General features: G+C 34.0%; 1 protein-coding gene and 1 long non-coding RNA gene across 4 annotated transcripts in view; one reads left to right on the forward strand and one right to left on the reverse strand.

The window, feature by feature from the left end:
- The window catches only part of LOC136034702 (uncharacterized), a 177,890-nt gene that overhangs the window by 75,598 nt on the left and 80,797 nt on the right, over positions 1-21,495 (forward strand). For all 3 annotated transcript variants that reach the window (XM_065716037.1, XM_065716036.1, XM_065716038.1), the window contains exons 4-7: positions 2,233-2,274; positions 10,941-11,189; positions 12,089-12,169; positions 17,203-17,283. In XM_065716037.1, coding sequence (XP_065572109.1) covers positions 2,233-2,274; positions 10,941-11,189; positions 12,089-12,169; positions 17,203-17,283 — 453 coding nt within the window. The remainder of the gene's footprint in view (positions 1-2,232; positions 2,275-10,940; positions 11,190-12,088; positions 12,170-17,202; positions 17,284-21,495) is intronic.
- The window catches only part of LOC136034705 (uncharacterized), a 115,779-nt gene continuing 114,026 nt past the window's right edge, over positions 19,743-21,495 (reverse strand). The window contains exon 2 of the long non-coding RNA XR_010619235.1: positions 19,743-20,687. This is a non-coding gene — a long non-coding RNA (uncharacterized LOC136034705). The remainder of the gene's footprint in view (positions 20,688-21,495) is intronic.

Below are 21,495 nucleotides of genomic sequence, written 5' to 3' on the forward strand. Positions count from 1 at the left end.
CTAGTATATTTAAATGTGTGCTTGCACCGTTCCTGCGTCCCCTTAAAAGTTCTGTTTCTTACGGTAATATTGGTTTGTCTTCCGTTGCATATGCAGACGACATTCTTCTTGTTGCCCGGACTCGCCGTGGATTGCTTTACAATTTTACTATATTAACCAACGAACTATCTAAGATTGGACCGTCAGTTAATGCGTCTAAATGCGAGTTTATTTGTTTTAATAGCCCTTATGTGGTCGTTGCTGAGACTGCAATTCTGCCATGTTCTTCTTTAGTTAGTTGGCTTGGTCTGTGTTTCGGTCCAGCACTTTCCACTACCTTTTCACCCCTAGTGAATCGAGCCGTGAAAAACCTACGCGTCGCCTACAGAAAAATATCTCCAAACAAAAGCCGTTACAACCGCAACGGTTCGTGCATGATTTATAACGCTTATTGCGTCCCTGTGCTTTTGTTTTTATCAGGCATGACTCATCTGTTTCGAAAGAAAAATCCCCATACTGTAGCGCGGCTTATTTTAGATATTGCAAATTCCTCCTCCGGCTTCCTAGATGGCACCAAAACAGAAAAATAATCGCTCGATTTGGTTTAACAGATGTGCCTTCTCGGATTCGGTCTTCCAGTGATAATTTATGTAAAAAGACTATCTACTTTATTATCTACTATATATATATATATATATATATATATATATATATATATATATATATATATATATATATATATATATATATATTGGCTTTTTCTATAATTACGAATTTACAAAGCCATAACTTGATGTCCACAACTATTTAATTTTAATTCAAAATAAACGGAGCTCTTCATGGTTCCTCTTATGAAAGAAACGAGCTATGACAAGGCCTTCAGATGGCTCTCACAGTTCATTGACAAATAAAATAACTACGATGTTCGAAAAGATGGGGATGTAACTGGCTCGTTTTGATACTAAACGCTTTATTAATATAAAGTTTTTCAATCTGCAAAGGGCTTCAATTAGCCATGGTTCAAAACGGCCTTGGTGCTAGACTGAGAATTGTAATATGCAATCAGTATAATTTAAAATCCTCCTCCCCATCTACCCCGTGCAAAAAATATTAATAAAAATATATTCCACTAAACAATAGATGACTGAAAATTTTCTCGTAATGTTTAAATTTGTACAGCTTTAAAAATTTATGTTGCTTTCCAAAACATGATAAAAAACTTGACAATCTTGACATTTTCAAAAAAAAGAAAATTTGACAGTACTGGAAAACTCTAACAATACTTCAATAATTATCTCTACAAAGGGGAGCAAATGTGTGCATTGAGTTCTTCTGTTTTGAAATACTCCGAAATGCTCATAAAAAAGTTATCCATTGAAGATTTTAGGATTAGCTTAATTTATCATTGTATGAATAACCAGTTTGAATTCCGAAGGGTAATTTAATTTTTCAAAGTGTGCGAATATCTTTTTGGCTCTGGAAAAGGGTGAGCATTTTACTGATATACTTAAAAAAGGCATTTCATACTGTTGATTTCAGTATTCATAAAGGTGTAAAGTAAAGATGTAAAGTAAAGTAAAGGTTTAAACAGAGATGTTTATATTGGCATATAGTTTAAATTAAAATGATGGGTCAGTGTGAATAGATCTAGGAGAAAAATTTCCGTGTTGTCATGTGGAGTTCCTCAGGGTTCCGTCTTCGGATTCCTGTTAAATTTAATGTATTTTGACAGTATGTGGCTCTGTATTCCTGATGTATCTATGACATCTTTCGCTGAGTTACGGCAACAAAATCTTCCAAGTAAGATAGGATTAAATGGTTCTGTACTAAGTCGGGTTGAGAAGGGGCTGTACCAAGCACTCATTCTCGACCTGATGCTGAGCGTTAGAAGACACTCTGATGTGGTTGTGTCTAAGGTAAGCCGTGACCTTGGAATTTTAAGAAACTTTCAACATATTTTACCTTCTCGTGTTTTATTTCTTTTATCAATCATTTATTACGCTGGATATAAATTATGGACACATGATTTAGGCTAGTAATTTTACGTACAATTTATACAAGTGCAGAAACTGCAAAATAAACCAGTGAGGTTAATTAGTTAGTATGAATCAAGGTTTTAAGTACACAGTCTATTTTCTGGAAACCTACGATTTTGAATGTGGGTTAGATCAGATATTTGATATTAATATTTTTGTGTTTCAGAGTTTAAATGACTTCATGCCTGATGTTTCTAATAATTTGTTTTTGTTTTAGTACATTTTATCATGGATATACCGCGAGAAATTTGATGACCCGGTAAGTAAGCCAAGATATATTCTTTGGTCTAGAAATTTGGCAAAGCACTTAGGTCCAAAGGTCTAAAATACCTTTTCACACTCAATTTGGGAAGTGAAAAGTTGGCTGTAGCTTAAAAACTGTTCAAAGAAGCATTTCCTTACGGGTTGTTGGTGACGGTGAGGTTGGAAGCTGAGAGACAAAAATGAAGTAATTTTGGGTTTTCTTCGCTTTTCTCTTTTCTTATATTTAGTTTTCATAGAACGTTATTATTATTTTTCACTTTTTTATTTTTTTTTTCAGTAATTATTATTAATATCTCTTTTTTTGTATTTGTGTTTAATTCAGTAGTTAAGAATCTAATCTTCCCCACGAAAATAACTTCTAATTTGTAATATAAATTGCGTTATATAAACATTTCAATCCGAAATTGAAAATATATTTTTAAAATTCACATGCAACGGACCAATCATTAGATCTCTTAGTTGGAGCATTGTATTTTTTCTACCCCAAATATTTTAAGAGATCTAAAAATGGGATCTGCCAATCCCGTACCACCGCTTGATGTGGAAGAAAATCAGTTTAAAAATACTTTTATGAGTCACGTGTTGGTAGTGAATAAATTTTAAGGATATACGGCTAATTGAAGGAGACACTATTGTGGATAGACAGGGACTCCAAACGCTGACTACTATATTCAGAGATTAGATTCTTACCTGAAGATAGAGACATATTGAATACTTTTTATAAGTCGGTATGTGATATTTTCATTATCAAAAAATACTGTGAGCCCTTCCCAGTTGCAACCTGATTTTATAGCGTTCATCGGGATAAGAATGTGCTAGTATTCGTCAAAGGGCTGTTTTTGAGGGGTTAAAGCTTCATTAGCTCCTAGCCCCCAGGGATACGACTGTACCAGTGCTTGTTGACCCCATACTACTGTAACTTAAAAATGCTGATTGTACGAACACACTTAGAAGTTTTACCGACCATAAGTTGCAGTTGGGGATGAGAAAATGACAGTTTACCTCTGTATGAAATACATTCTCCTCATTTGGGTCTTATTGTTGCTCTTTGCTTTCATAATAGTAGTGTAGACCAGAAATACTCCCAGAAATCGAGAGATATTAATTACCAATTTCACATTTTTGATGAGTTTGTTAAAGTTTCCCCCCAAAATAACATTTTGGATATGGCTCTGGGATTATATATCAATTTTACCTCCTCCCTACTCTCGTCTCTCTATTAGAACTAATTGTGTCTTTATCTAAAGAACCAATGAGAGCTGGGATGTTTTAGCATTAAAAACCCCTCTGCGGTATCTTTGTCCATCCGTAACTAAAAAACAATCAAAGAACCCCATTATAGATGGTTAGAGCCCTTATATACAAATGCCTGGAATTAAGTACTTTGTGTCAGAGAGAGATTAAGAAAAGAGTATTGGCTTCACGAATACTAGTGCACCCATATGGGCCTATTAGCGCTACCTGAAGTAACTTTCTGGCTAATTTTTTCCTAAGGTTTAGCTCTTGAGATTTCTTATGAGATTTTTTCTTAAGATTTTTCCTTAACGTATAAATTATAAAATTTATTTTCTTAAGCTTTTTTTCGCTAAATCAGAGCAATCCGTCAAAGTTCCAATGGGTTGAATGATTTAAACTCTTTGTTTTTACATGAATACAAGTGCCTCTGGCAATGCTCTCAATCAATATATTGATTTTTATTACTTAAGCTAAGAGGCAGATGCTAATAAATTGTTCTTTGAAATACTATCTAAGCTATAGGTTTTGTGTTAATAAATATTTCCTTCTATTCCTTTCTAAATTACGAATGACATAGCACGTCTTTTACTAACTCACTCAATGGTCTTTTATATTACAATGTCCTTAAAGATGGTTTATCAAGAAAAGATATAGTACCCTTTCAATGAGGATGAACTAGGCAACAAAAGGATAGGATGGATATTTAAATATATTTTCATGATTTGATTGATACGACCTAGAGATGGACGCAGGTTTTTTGGAAAATGTACTTTAATTTCTTGCAAAAACTAGTCAAGTATTATTTTTTGCAAATGATAACGTAATATAACTTTTAAAGTTATTATTTTATTTTATCACTAATGTAATACCTATTGGAATTGGTTTATGAGATTAAACCATTGATACAAATGACAGAATGAATTATTAATCTGTGATTTTTTTTTAATAATAAATGACAAAAATAAAAAGGAGATTTTCATCATTGGAATTGAAAATGTAAATTACGTTATTTTCATTAATGTTTTTATGATTCCATTTTGCTTAGGATATAAAAAAGGTCACTTTAAATGCTGAGAATTGCAAATCTGGAAATTTAACAGGTAAAGATAAGACCAGGGCTACCTTTAAAAAGAAAGGCAATAAGTGTGAATACGGTAATTATAGAGGCATTAGCCTGGTTTCCGTAGATGACAAATTATTTTGTATGATGATTATTCTTAGACTTTGAATACTGTAGACAAAATTTTAAGTAAAAAATAGTACAGTTTTAGGAATTCGTAGAGGAAGTATCGACATGCTTTTGCTCTAAAATTAATAATTGAGAAGTACCCGAGTAATCAAACAATTTCTTTCCTCAGTTTCTACTAGAATGATCAAGTGTTTGAATCGCCTAACGAAAGAGCTTTAGAGAGAGAGAGAGAGAGAGAGAGAGAGAGAGAGAGAGAGAGAGAGAGAGAGAGAGAGAGAGAGAGAGAGAGAGAGAGAGAGAGAGAGAGAGAGAGAGAGAGAGAGAGAGATCGGTATATTTAAAAACTATCGTAGCATAGCTAAATTCAGTTTTTTCACAAAAATCATACATTTAAACAAAAATCACACACTATGACTCAGCATTAAAAATTGATGTGAAGAAAGGCACAAATGAGTTGGGGTAACGATTAGTTCGTACTTTAGGGGGTACAAGTTTATTTTGTAACCAAGTTTGGCCATTGGGAGGGGCTGGTTCGGGCAGTATTGATCGGTGGCTCTTATTGGCTAGAACGGACTTTCCAAATTGCTGAATAAGGTGTTCAAGCCGGACTTTAAGTGGAGATAAATTTAATTTAGCGAGGGCTTGATCATAGGGTATGTCACGGTTTCGGAGTATAATCCGTGCTGCTCTTTTCTGGACGCACTCTATGTCGCGTAATAGGTACGCTGCGCGGATAGCAGATGAACCCCACACGGGGCACGCGTACTCGAGCAACGGGCGAACATAACACATGTAGGCATGGAGAAGACTTTCAGTATCACACCCAAAACGCCTCATTTTGGTAAGTGTCTGAAGGCTTGCATTAGCCTTGTGGACGTTTAAATTAATATGGGAACTGAAACTACAGTCACTAGCTCTAGTAAAAGTTTCATCCCAATTGCCAGAAAAACACTCTAAATTGATTAGCGCTTTTTACAAAAATAACACTACTGCAGTTAAGATAGCTATGTGGCAGGAATCTTGACCAGCTTAATTTCAACTTACCAGAGCCCCCTGATGTTACTGCAAATAGTCTAAATGAATTTCTCGCTTCCATTGTCCAGGGCCTTCCAGCATTGCCAATCCAATTATCAACAGGAGCCCCATCCCCCTTTTTCCCGACTGTTTCCCCGTTTGAGATCGAAAGAAGAATTGAAAAACTACGAAAGACAAGTGTTTGTCCTTTGGATATCCCGTTTCCTCTTATTAGAGCCTTCGGTGAATTCCTGTCTAAGCCCTTGTCTGTCCTGTTTAACGAAATTACTAAGTCTGGGCAAATTCCAACAATTTGGAAACAGGGTTTCATTACCCCTTTGAAAAAGAAAAATGGAAAATCTATCTTTGAAGGCGTTCGATCTATTACACTTACTCCTATTTTTTCAAAATTGTATGAACGATTCCTTGCAGATTTGCTAAACGAAAAAATCCTACCTCTTACTGACTTGAAGCAATTCGGCAACCTAAAATCAACTTCTACTTCCCACTACCTCGTTTTTCTTATTGACCACATCGGGCAAATCCTTGAAAGACCAAATTCCTGTCTAAACTTAATTTCCATTGACCTCCAGAAAGCTTTTGACCTTGTTAACCACAATATTTTAATTGAGAAACTAGAAAGTGAGTTCAATATCGATCCCTTACTGGTAAAATTGGCTGCCTATTTTAAAATTTTAACAAATGATCGCAGGTGATTAAATACAAGAACCATTACTCAAATCCTCTCCCTATCTACAATGGCATACCCCAAAGAACTCTCCTAGGTCCTCTCCTTTTTTCAGTCATGATTAACAGCCTCGTGAAGGAAGTTCCTGACCGTTGGAAATTTTTTGATGACCTAACGATTGTTGAAAGTTGCATAAGAAATTTAATAAGCGACCCTATGAGTATCCTCAATGAAATTGGAAGTGAGGCTTTGGACCTAGATATGACAGTAAACCCCTCTAAGTCCACGAGAATGCCGATTTGTTTCCTCAAATCCTCGCCCTGTTTTCTTAATCCTATCCCTCCTGAAATTTATGCGTCCTTGGTTAAATTACTTGGAGTCACAATTTCTTCAAATTTAAAGTGGGATATCCACGTTAAAGATATCATCCATAAAGCTAATGCGTCTATCGCCCTCCTTAAGCTCCTAAATAAATATAGCGTCCCCCCTTCTCACTCCTTAAGGTTGTACACGTCTTTTGTCCGCCAGCATCTTGAATATGCTTGTCCATTTTGCCACCCTGGCATCTCCCGTGAAGAATCAGACAAAATTGAGTCAATCCAAAAAAGAGCCTTGCGAATAATTTTCAAAGAAGGCAAGGTGCCTTACTCTCTGCTCCTAAAAACTAGTTTGGAAACCTTTGAGTGAAGGAGGTCGTCGTTGTGCCTCCGTTTTTAAAAAAAATGCAATAACGAACCCTCGGACGGCAAGTATTTCCCCCAAACGTCACTCACCATTCAGATTACGACAGCCTCGAGCTGTTCCTGAGCCTATGCCTGTTTGTCCCCCATTCGCTGCGTTACTTCCAGATATGAAAAAACCTTTGTTCCCTTCATCACAGAAAAAATAAATAAAATAGCCAAGTAGTTTCTCCTTTTTTTTTCATGTGAGGTGCTTTAGGTCGTTGCACTAATATGCTTACCCCCGCTGTTTTGGTTTAGTTTCCCTTTTAATTCATATGTGTTTCCGTGTGTTTTATGCTTCGTTCTTTTTTTTGTGAGTTTTCGGACTTTTTTTTTAGTTTCCTTTTTAATTTTTAGATATACATGTTAATTTCTTGTTCTTTTCTGTATTATTAGATTTTTTTTGTCCCCTTCCCTTTTTTTCTGACTTGTATTTGTCCAAGTTTAGTTTGACCGATTTTTTTTTTTACTCATAATTTGATTATTCATTATTATTAATGTTTTTTGCTGTGTTTGCTCTGTTAGTCGACTCCGAAGTCCGAATTCGGCCCTTTGAGGGTTTGTGATAGTGATCTTTTTGAAATAAATATCTTATCTCAGTTGCTCAATTTTTTCTAAAACTGGTGTTTTGTTTTTTTCGTTTTTTAGTTTTATTTTAAAGCTTCGCTGTAGAATTTCTTTGAAAGCCTTTCTCATACTTTAAATGAAAAGTTTTGTTTTGTGCCCTAAGAATCAAGTTTCATTTTTCTGTTTTTCTGAAGAAAGAGGGGTATATGCCTTCAAGACGGGGCTTTTTGGTGGCTGAAGAACGTACATCCTGTAGTAAAATCTAATGACTAGTTGGGGGTCTAAGGCCAAAGAAAGACTTTTGCTCTTCAGAATAAATGAAATAAATATTTTTATCAATGTGGCATTACAGTAGTGAGCGAATTTGTAAGAAAAAAGAAGTCTCATGACTAGCAGAGATAATTAAATAGGATTTGCGGTCCAAAGTATGTTTCTTTAATAAAGTGATGCGGGAATCATCACTATGATGAGCGATGAGGGACCACAAATAGAATTTGTGGTCCAAACGTATGTGCCCGAAATATAATTATTCGGAGAAGCCCTCTTAAAATATCGTAGTGTTAAAGTAAAGTAGGATTTTGTCCTGCAGTCCAAAAGCTATTGTCAGGGGCCCTGCAGGTGTGAAAACGTAGAAAAAATATAAATTGTTCAAACAAATGAAAAAATAAAGATTTTTATAGAAGTGGTGTTACAGAAGTGTACAAAATTGCAAAAAAAAATCCTAATTAATTATAAAGTAAAAAATGAATAGAATCTGTGGTCCAAACGCGTGTGTCCAAAATATAATCATGGGGAGAAGCCCTCTTAAAATATTGTAATGTTAAAGTAAAGTAGGATTTTGCCCTGCGGTCCAAAAGCTATTACCGGGGGCCCTGCAGGTGTGAAAAGGTAGAAAAATATAAATTGTTCAACCAAATAAAAACATAAAGATTTTTATAGAAGTGGTGTTACAGAAGTGTATAAAATTGTAAAAAAAAAAAATCCTAATTACTAATAAAGTAAAAAATGAATAAAATCTATGGTCCAAACGTATGTATCTGAAATAGAGTGATGAGGGAAGCCCTCTTAAAATCGTGGGATGTTAAAGATTGAGAGGACTTGATATGTAATCCAAAAGTCATTGTGGAGGGGTCCTGTATGTATGGGAAGATCAAAGAAGGAAATGGGTTTGTCGAAAAACAATGAAATAAAGATTTTTTCACTGTGATGTTACAGGAGCGTACAAATGAGTTAAAAAAGTGTAATGAACCAAAAACAACAAATGCGAATTGTGGTCCAAATAGTGCGTGTCTGAAATAGAACGGTGAGGAGGCCTAATTAAAATCTCGGAAATTTAAAGAAAGAAATGACTTGCTTTCCGGTCCCAAATTCATGGTGAAGGGCACATTTAGGTCCAGAATTGTAAAAAAAACATGAGTTGTGTTGTTGTGTTACAGGAGACTACAAATTGATAAAAAGAGCCTTAAAACTAGTAAAGAAAAAATGAATATGATTTGCGGTCCAAAAGTGGCTGAAGTAAAGTTCTGAAAGAGGCATATTAAAAAAAAAAAAAAATTTTAAGACGTATATGACTCGCTTTGTGATTCAAAAGTCGTTGAGGAGGCTCTTGTGAACCTGGGATGATAAAAAAAAAGAATTTTGAAAGACAGTGAACAAAAAGTGTCCCAAATTGTGAAAAAAAGAAGTGTAACTACTTGTAAAACAAAAAAGCGGACTAGTGGTCCAAAAAACACGGACCTGAGACTGGTGGTCCAAAAGTACCTGTAATAGAATCTGGGAAGAGGTGCATTTAGCTCCAAAAGTCACATAGAGGGCCTCTGTAGATCTGGAAAGGTAAAAAAAGAACCTGAGCTGTTTGAAAAATAATACAATACCGATTTCTTATCATTGTGGTATTACAGGAGTTTACAAATTTGTAAAACAAAAAATATGTCTAGTGGCTAGTAAAAAAAAAAAAAAAAAACGAGTAAGATTTGCGGTCAAAAAGTATATTTCTAAAATAGGGCGACGGGGATACCTTCTTAAAATTTTGGAATGTTAAGGAGAGACTTGAACTGTGGTTCAAAATTTATGGTGGTGGGGGGGAGGGGGGCTGTAGGCCTATAAAAGTAAAAAAGAACATGATTTGTTTGAAATATAAAAACAAAATAAGGGTTTTTTTATCTTTGTGGTGTTACAAGAGTGTACAAACTTGTAAAAAAAAAACAATAGATATCATTTACAGTCCAAAAGTCTGTGAAATAGAGTAACGGGGGAAGCTCCCTGTAGGCCTGGAAAGGTTAAAGAAAGTGAGGACTTACTCTGCGGTCCAAAAGTTATGGTGAAAAGGCACTATAGCTCTAGAAAGGTAAAATTTGAGCGTGAATCGTTCGAATAAATAGTAAAATAAAGATTTTTGGTGTTCCTGGTGCTACAGGAGTATACAAGTTTGTAAGACATGTGCAGACATGTTTGTAAGACATTTGCATTGACATGTAAAGGAAACGAATTGGTATTGCGGTCTATAGTAAGTGAAATGGAATGATGGGGGTCCCCACCCCACGCCTGAAGAATCCAGCAGAACTAAGATAATCAATGTCCGTATGTAGTGTATCCCCTAAATAGTGTCCGTAATGTATAGTGTCAGTAATGCATCCCCTAATAGTGTCCGTATATCCCTTAAAATTCTATGCAGCCTATCAGTATATCCCCTATACTCCTATCCAATGTGTTCTGAACCCTCCTATGCTCTAACGCAATGTCGTCAGAAATACCCCTATCTCATAATTTTTTGCCGCGGGAACAAGCTATTTTAATGCAATAGCGCCGTATTTCCAAGGTCAGATGATATGTACGACTAGAGTTTGACTCTAAGACTAATGAAGTTAAAGGTAAAAAGACATATGTTTGCATGAGAGTATTCTGTTTATATACAAGAAAACGTTACAGTCATAAATATTCCTAGCCGAAGGGAAGTAAAATTCTGTTTGCACCAAAGAAAAATGGCAAATAGGGCAGAGAAACAAGAAAACATCTGGTGTCGCCTCTTAGAAACAAGACCTAGACATACTATGTAGCGAGATTTTCTCTGAAATGTTACAAGAAAGGTAAACCAAAAAGTGATTACATCTGCTTAATAGTGATTTCCGATCGGAAGTAGGCCTAAGGTGAAGGATCATACCAGTATTTTATGGTTTGCATTGAAGTTAACATTTTAAAATGGGAATGTTCGTAAGAATTTATCATAGACTGTGTTGGTATTGCAGGATCATTTATTGCCTGAGCCTACATTGGGTCATTCAGGTAGAAGCAGACATTCATCCGATAGTAACATCAAAAGGATTGTCCCTGACTCCACCACATTGACTGAATCTTTACCGGCACCATTAGATATATTCAAACATCCCTATCTTGTAAACCGTATATACAGCGACCCTACAGAAGACCCAAACAATTTAGCTTTTGCTTTATGGGAAGAATGGGAGAGTGAGCTTTTTGGACCAATGTTTCAGCAGGTTAGTGTTTAATCTTTATGCAGTTCGTGTATAGTAGCAATAAATAAATAAAATCATTCTTTTATTAGATGGTATAGTTAAATTCTATGAATGGTATTCGAATTTCAGTCTGACTTAAGAGGTTTAAAAAATGGTCACAGCAGATTTTTTTTTTTTTTTTTTTTTTTTTTTAAGGGTATATCACTTATTGAGCAGCACTTTGGCTTGAGCCTAAAAAAAATGGTCATGTATTTCAAAGTTTCAAAGCAGTATTAATGAAAGGAATATGAAGAGTTAAGGAACAATATTTCTTATGCTGTATAGATGTGTACCAGTTTGTACACTAATACTTTATTAAAAATGTATACCATTTAGAAAGGAGTAAGCAAAAAAAAAAACACTTCCCAAATGGCGCACACAAGGTTTTGTCCAAATGCTACGTCCAAGGTTAACAACCAGACAGTAAGGTCAACAGGAAGATGGCTTTTTTTTTAAAGATGGTATCAATCTAGCACGGAGAGCAACAATATTCAAATAGTTGTGAGGCTGTAAAATTCCATGAAGAAACCTCAGTGCTGGGGAAACACTTGTATTTCCCTTGCTTTAATTGTGTTTAATACCAAACAATGCAAGCTTCTGTTATTACTTAAAACCAAAAGCACAACTAATTGATTTCTTTCCTCAAATATAATCTTCTTTTTTCGAATATGGCGGGCACTGACAAAGTCTATAATATTGTTGCAGATAGTCAGTTTAAATTTACTGATTGTCAACAAAGTGTAGAAATTCCCAAGTGTATTACATATCGGAACAATAATTATAATGAAATCCTAGATTGTATGATTAATAGTATAGGACCAAGCAAAATTTATATAATTTCGAGACATTGAGCCCAATAAAATTGATGTTTTTCCTTTCAGTATTGTTCATTATGTCATCGTGCGTTGCCAAACACGACAACGGATGATTCAGAGAGTTCTGAAGACGAAAAATCTAGTATGGTAAGCAGTGCTAATCAATATTGTGTGCTATTGTATTTGGCAATAATGTTTTAAAAATTAAAATGCCCAATCCTGCAGCCCCAGAATTCAAAATGAACTAGTTGGCATTTGGGGTCAGTTCATTGCTGCAAATATTGTTGATCAAGAAAAATCAGCTTTTTTTTCACCTTCCTAAAAAATAGGGTCAATCAGCCGGATATCTAGAATAATTCGTAGCCAATTTCTCTGGAAAGTATCAAGCAAATCTTTATCCACTTTTGGGAGTGACCATGCTTCAGAACCATATTTTACCACTATCATTAACCATAGCTTTCTATTTTTTAGTCTTGTTTTGCAGATATATATCTTATTCTTGCAAACTTTTTTAATAGTGAAAAAATACCCTGACCCTTGGTTATTCTACTTTTAACGTTTTCACTGCTCCCACCAGCGTTACTGCTAATGCTACAAAGTTCTGTGAGGCTGTCCTCATGATCAATATTTTTTTTACCCAATGTTTCCTTTTCCTCTTCACTTATTCCTATCCTTAGCGAATTAGTTTTCTTGACATTAATTTTCATCCCTATCCTAGCACCCTGAACTCACAGAACCTCTAAAAGCTAATTCATTTTGCTCAAACTTTCATCTAGGATGGTAAGATCATCAGCGTAAAAAGCTAAAATATTCAGCTAAACCTTAAGAAAATAATTCAGTCAAGCCGTGAAATATTCAAACTTTAGAGTATCTCAGAAGAATAAAATTAATTCCGATTGTTACAGTATAAAATTGTAATATCATAAATATCCTAAGGAAGCCTGTTTATTTCTAATATTAGCTTTTGGATGTAAAACTAGCATTTCTAAATAAAATGTAAAACAGTTTAAGACTATATAAAACTGTTTAGTCTTTCCTACGTAGATACGAAAGCAATAGAGCCTTTTCCGGCCTAACACCCTTTCTGGGTGTTTTACAAAAAAAAATTCAAATCTTCAAAATTTGGCCATTAATTTCTTTCATATCTTTCAAAATAGATTTTTGTCGAGGAGCCAGGTGGAAAAAAATTATTGAAAAGGTTCTTGGGTGACCTGTTTATCATATACCAAAAAAGATCAGCATTTTGAATTTTCCCGTAATTTTATATAATTACTGAGCAGATTGTGTACTTTCCACCACTTAGACGAATCACCCCCACCTTATACTTATACACCAGCAAATTATGGCTTAAGTTATTGCATTCAAGATATTTTTGCTGTATTTTTTGCTGCAATATTTTGCAAATCTGTATAGATCCCTCTATTTTTAAAAGCGAGGCAGGACAACTTTTTAATCTTAGCCCATTTTTTTTTTGTTTCCTGACAGTTTTGTTTCCAGACTTAATCATTAGAAGGCCAGAATCTGTCGTCAAACTACAATATGAGAACAAGAATAGAAAATTCACAGAACTACTTCAATGATTTAAGAACGGAACAGCTTCTGGAACCTGTTAAGCAAAAGAATTGGGTTGCGTTGGGCTGGGCTGTCGCCTCTGAATTATTTGTCTTTTAAATTGCTTTTAATATTTGGTGACACTAACACTTCTGTTAAGAGTACTTTGTATAATATAAATTTTGCATGCAAGTTACGTGGTAATGTTAATTGTAAAACCACTAATGTAATTTACCTATTAGAATATAATAAATGCTGCTTATAATTTGTGAGGAAATAACTAATAATGTATATAACAGGTTATCTGGACATAAAATAACAGTTAATAAAGAAAAAACTAATAACTAAGTAGTTCAACATTTTTATAATGCTATGTGCTCCATATCAGATACAACTTTTACAACTTTATAAAATTTGGAATTAGAAAATTTAAATAAAGAAGAAAAGAATAATAGACTGCGCAAACAGGAGGATTTCTGGATCCATACTTTTGGTACAGCTTATCCTTTTGGGCTAAATGATCGTGTAGCAAAAAAATGGAGATATGCCTCATGTTGTTAATTTTATTGATGGATTTTATGGACCATCCTTCTTTTACTTGTCCTACTAAGCCTAAAAAGCGATCGAGAGGGCATAAGAAGAATAAGAGAAAAAAGGAATTGGATTTACATAAGTTTTCTACGGATCTATGCCAGTTACTTGAATCTAAGGGTATGATTTCTGTATTGAAATGTTTAAATAAGTTATCCAGGAGGAATTTAATCAAACTTTTCTGGAGAGTTAAAAATAATACAGCTCTTGAATATAATCTTAAAGTAATATACGATACAATTTGCATTCCAACTAAAACGAAATTTATTTTTCAAAAGAATAGGTCTGATAAGATTGGTAATAAGGATAACAGATTATATTTACCTATTAATTTTACTTGTAAGCAGACTGAAGATATTAATTTACAAGTAATTTTAAATCAGCGGGAGGTGAAACAGGCCCTTCCTAGTAATTTGAATTATAATGACAGTCCAGTTTTAACTTATAAATTTTCAAAAACTATTGGGCAAATGATTTTTAATTACAACTTAATACTTGAAAGATTTTACAGTGACATAATTTGGAAACCTGTTTGTAATTGTAAGCAACAAGGTCCATCTGTAAATCACACTTACCAGCATGTTATAACAGGGGACTTATTAACAGTAAAACAAGAAGATCTTTAAATTACAATTAACAAAGGGGCTAATTTCCATCTTTCTCATCATTTGAAACCATCGAATATTCTTGGTAGCTTAGAAAATGATTTTGATTTATTTATTGATAAGTACTGTAAGAAAGCAAATAAATTAAAGAGAGTTTTCAAAGTTGAAAGATTTTAATTATAAGTAGAACAAGAAATAAAATATATGCTAATTTAAGAAATAGTAACGCTAAATCATTGTTTAATAACGCTAGGATAAAACAAGCAATTGCTAATCTACATAATCAATTTGCAATTGTACCGGTGGATAATAATTTCGCCATAATTTGTCAGAAGTTGTATTGTCATATCTTAAAAAGGGAGTTATGTACGACCAATGGTTACGAAAAGGTGAATTTAGAGGAGGAAAATTTAATGGAAAAAACTGAAGAAATACTTTCAAAAAAAATTTGATATTAGAATTTAATGACAATGATTAAAAGTTCGGTTTCCTATATTGGACTGTAAAATTTCATTATAATCCCCTTAAACCACGGTTTATTGCCGGAGCAGCTAGATTTCCAACCCGCATTGCTGCTACTGAAATTTAAAACCTATTGTTCTGGTATAAAAAAATATTTGAACTTTTATTCATGCTGGAATATTAATAATTCACTGCAGGGGATAGACTCTTCAACAATGGTTTCAGCTGAAAGAATTGAGTCTTCCGATTTTGCGACAATGTATACTAATCTATCACTTAATTTAGTGTCAGAAAATTTAAAAACGGTTATTTAAAAATTTTTCCTCTTATCTAGTAAGAGGTTCTTAAAAATAGACACTTATAATAAAAAAGCTAGATGGACAAATTGTTTAAGACTACGGTTAGTTCGAGATTTTACAGCTTAGATATGACTTTTGACTTATTAGAATTTGTTTTATATAATACTTATATAAGATTTAATGGTAATTTCTATAAGCAAATTGTGGGAATTCCCATGGAAGGGAATGCCAGTCCATCTATAGCTGACTTGTTTTTAAATCACTTCGAATATGAATATATGATGGATAAGAATAATCCAAATAATTTAAAATATGTCTTATAAAATAATAAAAGATATTTAGATGATGTTTTGGTTTTGAAATGTAAGAAATTTATTAATATTTCAAAAAATATGTATTCAGCAGAGCTGACTTTTGAACCTATTCATGGCACAGGTTTAGAAGATCATTTCTTAGATTTGAATATTAATATTTCTGATAATAATAGATTATGTTTTAAATTGTATAATAAAACGGATGATTTTGATTTCGATTTAATTAATTTCGCATTCTCTGAAAGTAATATACACTCAAATATTACATATTCAGCATTTTATTCACAGCTACTTAGATATGCAAGGATTTGTAGTAGTTAGATTGATTTTAAAAATATATGTAAATTTTAAGCCAAAAATTGATTTTAAGAGGTTTCTCTGCAAATAAATTAACTTGGCAAATTAAAAAAGGATATATTTTTGATTATAACAAACTTTTAAATAAACACCGAAAGAATTATCTTGAAATACTTAGCGAAATCTTCGGTTGATTTCGATTTTCACTGTTACTGGGTTTGACGTGTCCCTAAGTTTTGACAGTGGATTTCTGGAGGATTTTGCATATTTTGTATTTTCAAATAGTTTTAATTTATATTCATTTCCTTGAATTTTATTTAGGTCACATTTGCATCAATAGAGAAGATTCGATATAGCGTAAAGTTTAGATAATTGTTCAGTATTAATAACTATGACCCTTCAGATTATTATAAATACACGAGAGCCAAAACCAAGGCATGATAAGCTAGTTCTGGAGTTACTTGGTTGTTTTACGTTTGTTTTTTCAAAAGCCTACATTTTGGGGGGATACCTAGCACGGGGATACCTCAGGGAATTTATGGTGGGCACGCCACTTGCCTGGGTAGGGAATTTAAAGTGCCGAAACCCTATAGGGAGGTGTGTACTTTCCTGATGAGCCCTTGTACTGGGTTGTCACCTCAGAATTATTTGTCTTTTTAATTGTTTTAATATTTGGTAAATGACGACTTATACTTACTTATGACACGACTGCCTGTCCATGGATTATTCTTTATGGTTGAGTGAGTATGGATATGCTATTTCACCTATGTAATTGGATGGATGAGTAAGGTTAAGGCTTCATTCAAGTACTGTTCTATATTAATTACTAAAGTAGGAAAACAGTCTTCCTTTCCCCTTCTGTGTTTCTCTTTTGTTTATATGTTGTTTTTATGGTTTATGTTTATTTCTGTATAATATATATTTAAATTATATTAAATATTATATATCGTAAGAATAATTGTAATGAATTCCTAGATAGTATGATAAATAGTATAGGACCAAGCAAAATTTATATAATTTCAAGACAGTGAGCCCAATAAAATTGATGTTTTTTCTTTCAGCTATGCCGTTGGTGTCTTCGTCCGTTGCCAAACAAGACAATGGAAGATTCAGAAAGTTCTGAAGACGAAAGAGCAAGTGTGGTAAGTAGTGCTTATCAATATTGTATGCTTTTGTATATGACAATAATGTTTTAACATTTCTAATGCCCTATCCTGCAGCCCCAGAATTCAAAACAAACTAGTTGATATTTGGGTTTAGCTCATTACTGCAAATATTTTTGATCGAGAAAAATCAGCTTTTTTACACCTGCCTGGTGGAAGAAACAACTGATACATCAAGGCAGGAACAGATGGCTCTAGGGCTTCAATATTTGACTGGCGAAACTTTTTTGGTCAAAATAGAGTTTTTCAAATGTGTTGTTGTTGAAGACTTGCGAGGTGAAAGCCTCGGTCAATTTATTCTAAGTCGAATCTAGAAACATGATCTCGATATGAAACTATGTAGGGGACAACAGTGTGATGGTCCATTTGCCAGAAGCCCAGACCTTTATCTAAAACAAATATCTTGCATGTTCACTCTGTTGTCCAGTCGTTGAATTCGGTTTTGACAGACTTGAGCAATATCTGTGATATCAAGCACTTTAGGATGGTTATTATTCGTGAAACATCAAATTTCTTTTATTTCAGTGCCAAGCGAAGTGCTATCTTAAAAACTTACATTAAGTCAATCTACTGGATGGGTGAAACTGGATGAGTTGAAAAGTGCGATGCAATATAGACATAAAAGCAGTTTGTTGTTCTATTCTTTAATGCCCTAAACGACATAGAGACAAACAGGGTCTCCGTGGCATCTTCAAATGCTCAGTAGCATCCTGAGCTTGAACTATATATTACTAATAACAACTCACCGCAGCTTCAAGACGCCTAAGACCAACACAGCTACACAATCTCCTCTCACAATAACCCTAGAAAATGGGATTGAACCACACTGTTCGTACAGCCTACTGTTTGAAATAGGGTCAGTAAGCCGTATATCTTAAATAATTCGAAGGCACTTTCTCTGGAAAACACGAAGCAAATCTATATCCACTTTTCGGAGCACCCATGCTTCAGAACCATATTTTGCCACTATCAGAACCGTAGGTTTCAATTTTATAATCTTAACTTAAGATATATCCTATTCTTCTCATTCTTCCAAAGTTTTTTTTTTACCGTGAAATCTACTCGCTAATCTGCTCATTTTCACTGTTCGCATAATCGTTACTAGTAAAACTACAAAGTTATGTGAAGCTGTCTTCCTGATCAATCTTTTTGTTACCCAGCGTCACCTTTTCATCGTCACTTATTCCTATCCTTAGCGACTTAGTCTACTTCACATTAATTTTCATACCTATCCTAGCACCCTGAACTCACAGAACCTCTAAACGCTCATTCATTTTGCTCACACTTTCATCTAGGATGCTTAAATCATCAGCATAATAAGCCAAATATTCTGCTAAACCTAAAAACATCATTCAGTCAAGGCATGAAATGTTCAAACTTTGGAGTATTTCAGAAGAATAAAATTAATAGCAACTGTTAATGTATGAGATTGTTATACCGTAAACATCCTAGAGACTTCCGGAAGCTTATTTATTTCTAACTAGCTGTTGGGGTGGCGCTTCGCACCACCCCAACACCTAGTTGGTGGGGGCGCTTCGCGCCCCCCCCCCCCAAGCCCCCCCGCGCGCGTAAGTCGTTACGCGCCATATTAGTTACGCGCCATTGTAGTTGTGTCCCTATGTCCCACCTGTGAATATAGCCCATTGTCTGTGCATATAAATAGATTGTTTACCGACTCTTGAAAATGCAACATATAATGGTCCATGGGAAAACAATCCGTATTCAGATCTATACCTCATGATTCTAATGATTGCCCTTGAGCTTTGTTGATGGTGATTGCTAATCTACCATTCCCTGTGTCGCCATCGTCATTTATATATCCCCTTGTGCCCCCCGGCATCCCCTTTGTAGTTTTGTCCCTGTGTCCAGGTCGTCATTTGTGTCCCGGTGTCCCAGTCTGTGATTTCTCTTTGAGTGTCCCGGGCGTCATTTATATTCCATGTGTCCCGGTGTCTCGGTCGTCATTTATATCCCCCTGTGCCCCCCGGCGTCCCCGTTGTAGTTGTGTCCCTGTGTCCCGGTCGTCATTTATATTCCCTATGTCCCGGTCGTCATTTGTATCCCGGTGTCCCGGTCTGTATATACATTCGTTTTTTAGTTTTGTTTTTCTCCTTTATTTTTTTCCTTTTTTATTTTTTTTTCTTTTTTAGTTTATTTAGATTTTTAGATTTTTTAGTTTTTTTATTAGTTTTTATTTTTTTTTCTTTTTAGTTTTTTTGTAGTTTTTACCTTTTTTTTAGTTTTTTTAGTTTTTTTTACTTATATCCTGGTCGTCATTTATACTCCCTGTGTCCCGGTCGTCATTTGTGTCCCGGTGCTTTGTTGATTGCTAATCGAACATTCCTTTTGTCCCGGTCGCTTTCTCTTTGAGTGTCGTCATTCATATTCCCTATGTGCCGGTGTCCCGGTCGTCATTTGTGTCCCGATGTCCCGGTCTGTAATTTCGTCAGTTGAAAACTTATGATGAAATAAATTTTTAATTTTTTCCCTTTTTTTGTTTTTAGTTTTTTTTTTATTGGTTTTTACCTTTTTTTAGGTTTTTTAGTTTTTTTCTTTTTTCTTTTTAGTTTTTTTTGAAGTTTTTATCTTTTTAGTTTTTTTATTTTTATTTATATTTTTTTAGTTTTCTTTTTCTCCTTTATTTTTCAGTTTTTTCCTTTTTTTAGTTTTTTTTCTTTTTTAGTTCTTTTAGTTTTTACCTTTTTTAGTTTTTTTTAGTTTTTTTTAGTTTTTTAGCTTTTTTTATTTTTTTTTATTAGTTTTTAGTTTATTTTATGGTTTTTTCCTTTTTTTAGTTTTTTTTTTAGTTTTTTATCTTTTTTTAGTTTTTTTTTAGTTTTTAAGCTTTTTTAGATTTTTTTATTTTGTTTTCTTTTTTTTTTTGTAGTTTTTACCTTCTTTAGATTTTTGCTTCTTTTATTTTTTTAGCTTTTTTAGTTTTTTTTCCTTTTTTTCTTTTTAGTTTTTTTGTAGTTTTTATCTTTTTTATTTTTTTGTATTTTTATTCATATTTTTTTAGTTTTCTTTTTCTCTTTTATTTTTCAGTCTTTTCCTTTTTTTAGTTTTTTTCTTTTTTAGTTTTTAGTTTTTTTTTAGTTTTTTACCTTTTTTTAGTTTTTTTAGTTTTTTTAGTTTTTTAGATTTTTTAGTTTTTTTATTAGTTTTTAGTTTTTTTTTTGTAGTTTTTGCCTTTTTTTAGTTTTTTCAGTTTTTTTTAGTTTTTAGTTTTTTACCTTTTTTTAGTTTTTTTTAGTTTTTTAGCTTTTTTAGTTTTTTTTTTCTTTTTAGTTTTTTTTGTAGTTTTTACCTTTTTTAGTTTTTTTTCTTATTTTGTATTAGTGTGAAATAATTCAGACGTCATATGCGGACAAACATGACGTCACCTGATCCATCCACAGATCCACACACAGACAACTTATTTTTATACTAGCTGTTGGGGTGGCGCTTCGCGCCACCCCAACACCTAGTTGGTGGGGGCGCTTCGCGCCCCCCCCAAGCCCCCCCGCGCGCGTAAGTCGTTACGCGCCATAATAGTTACGCGCCATTGTAGTTGTGTCCCTATGTCCCACCTGTGAATATAGATATATATATATATATATGGTTTTAACTACGTAAAACTTGCGAATATACAACATTCTTTGCTGTCCCATTGTCTTTGCATATAAATAGATTGTCAGGTTTACCGACTCTTGAACATGCAACATATAATGGTCCATGGGAAAACAATCTGTATTCAGATCTATACCTCATGATTCTAATGATTGCCCTTGAGCTTTGTTGATGGTGATTGCTAATCGACCATTCCCTGTCCCGGTGTCCCGGTCGTCATTTACATCCCCCTGTTTCCCCCGGTGTCCCCGTTGTAGTTGTGTCCCTGTGTCCCGGTCGTCATTTATATTCCCTGTGTCCCGGGTCCCGGTCATCATTTGTATCCCGGTGTCCCGGTCTGTATATACATTCGTTTTTTAGTTTTGTTTTTCTCCTTTATTTTTTTCCTTTTTTTTTCTTTTTTAGCTTATTTAGATTTTTAGATTTTTTAGTTTTTTTTATTAGTTTTTAGTTTTTATTTCTTTTTAGTTTTTTTGTCCCGGTCGTCATTTATATCCCCCTGTTTCCCCCGGTGTCCCCGTTGTAGTTGTGTCCCTGTGTCCCGGTCGTTATTTATATTCCCTGTGTCCCGGTCGTCATTTG

The sequence above is a fragment of the Artemia franciscana genome, chromosome 13 (assembly GCF_032884065.1).
Source record: "Artemia franciscana chromosome 13, ASM3288406v1, whole genome shotgun sequence".
NCBI classification, from domain to species: Eukaryota; Metazoa; Arthropoda; class Branchiopoda; order Anostraca; family Artemiidae; genus Artemia; species Artemia franciscana.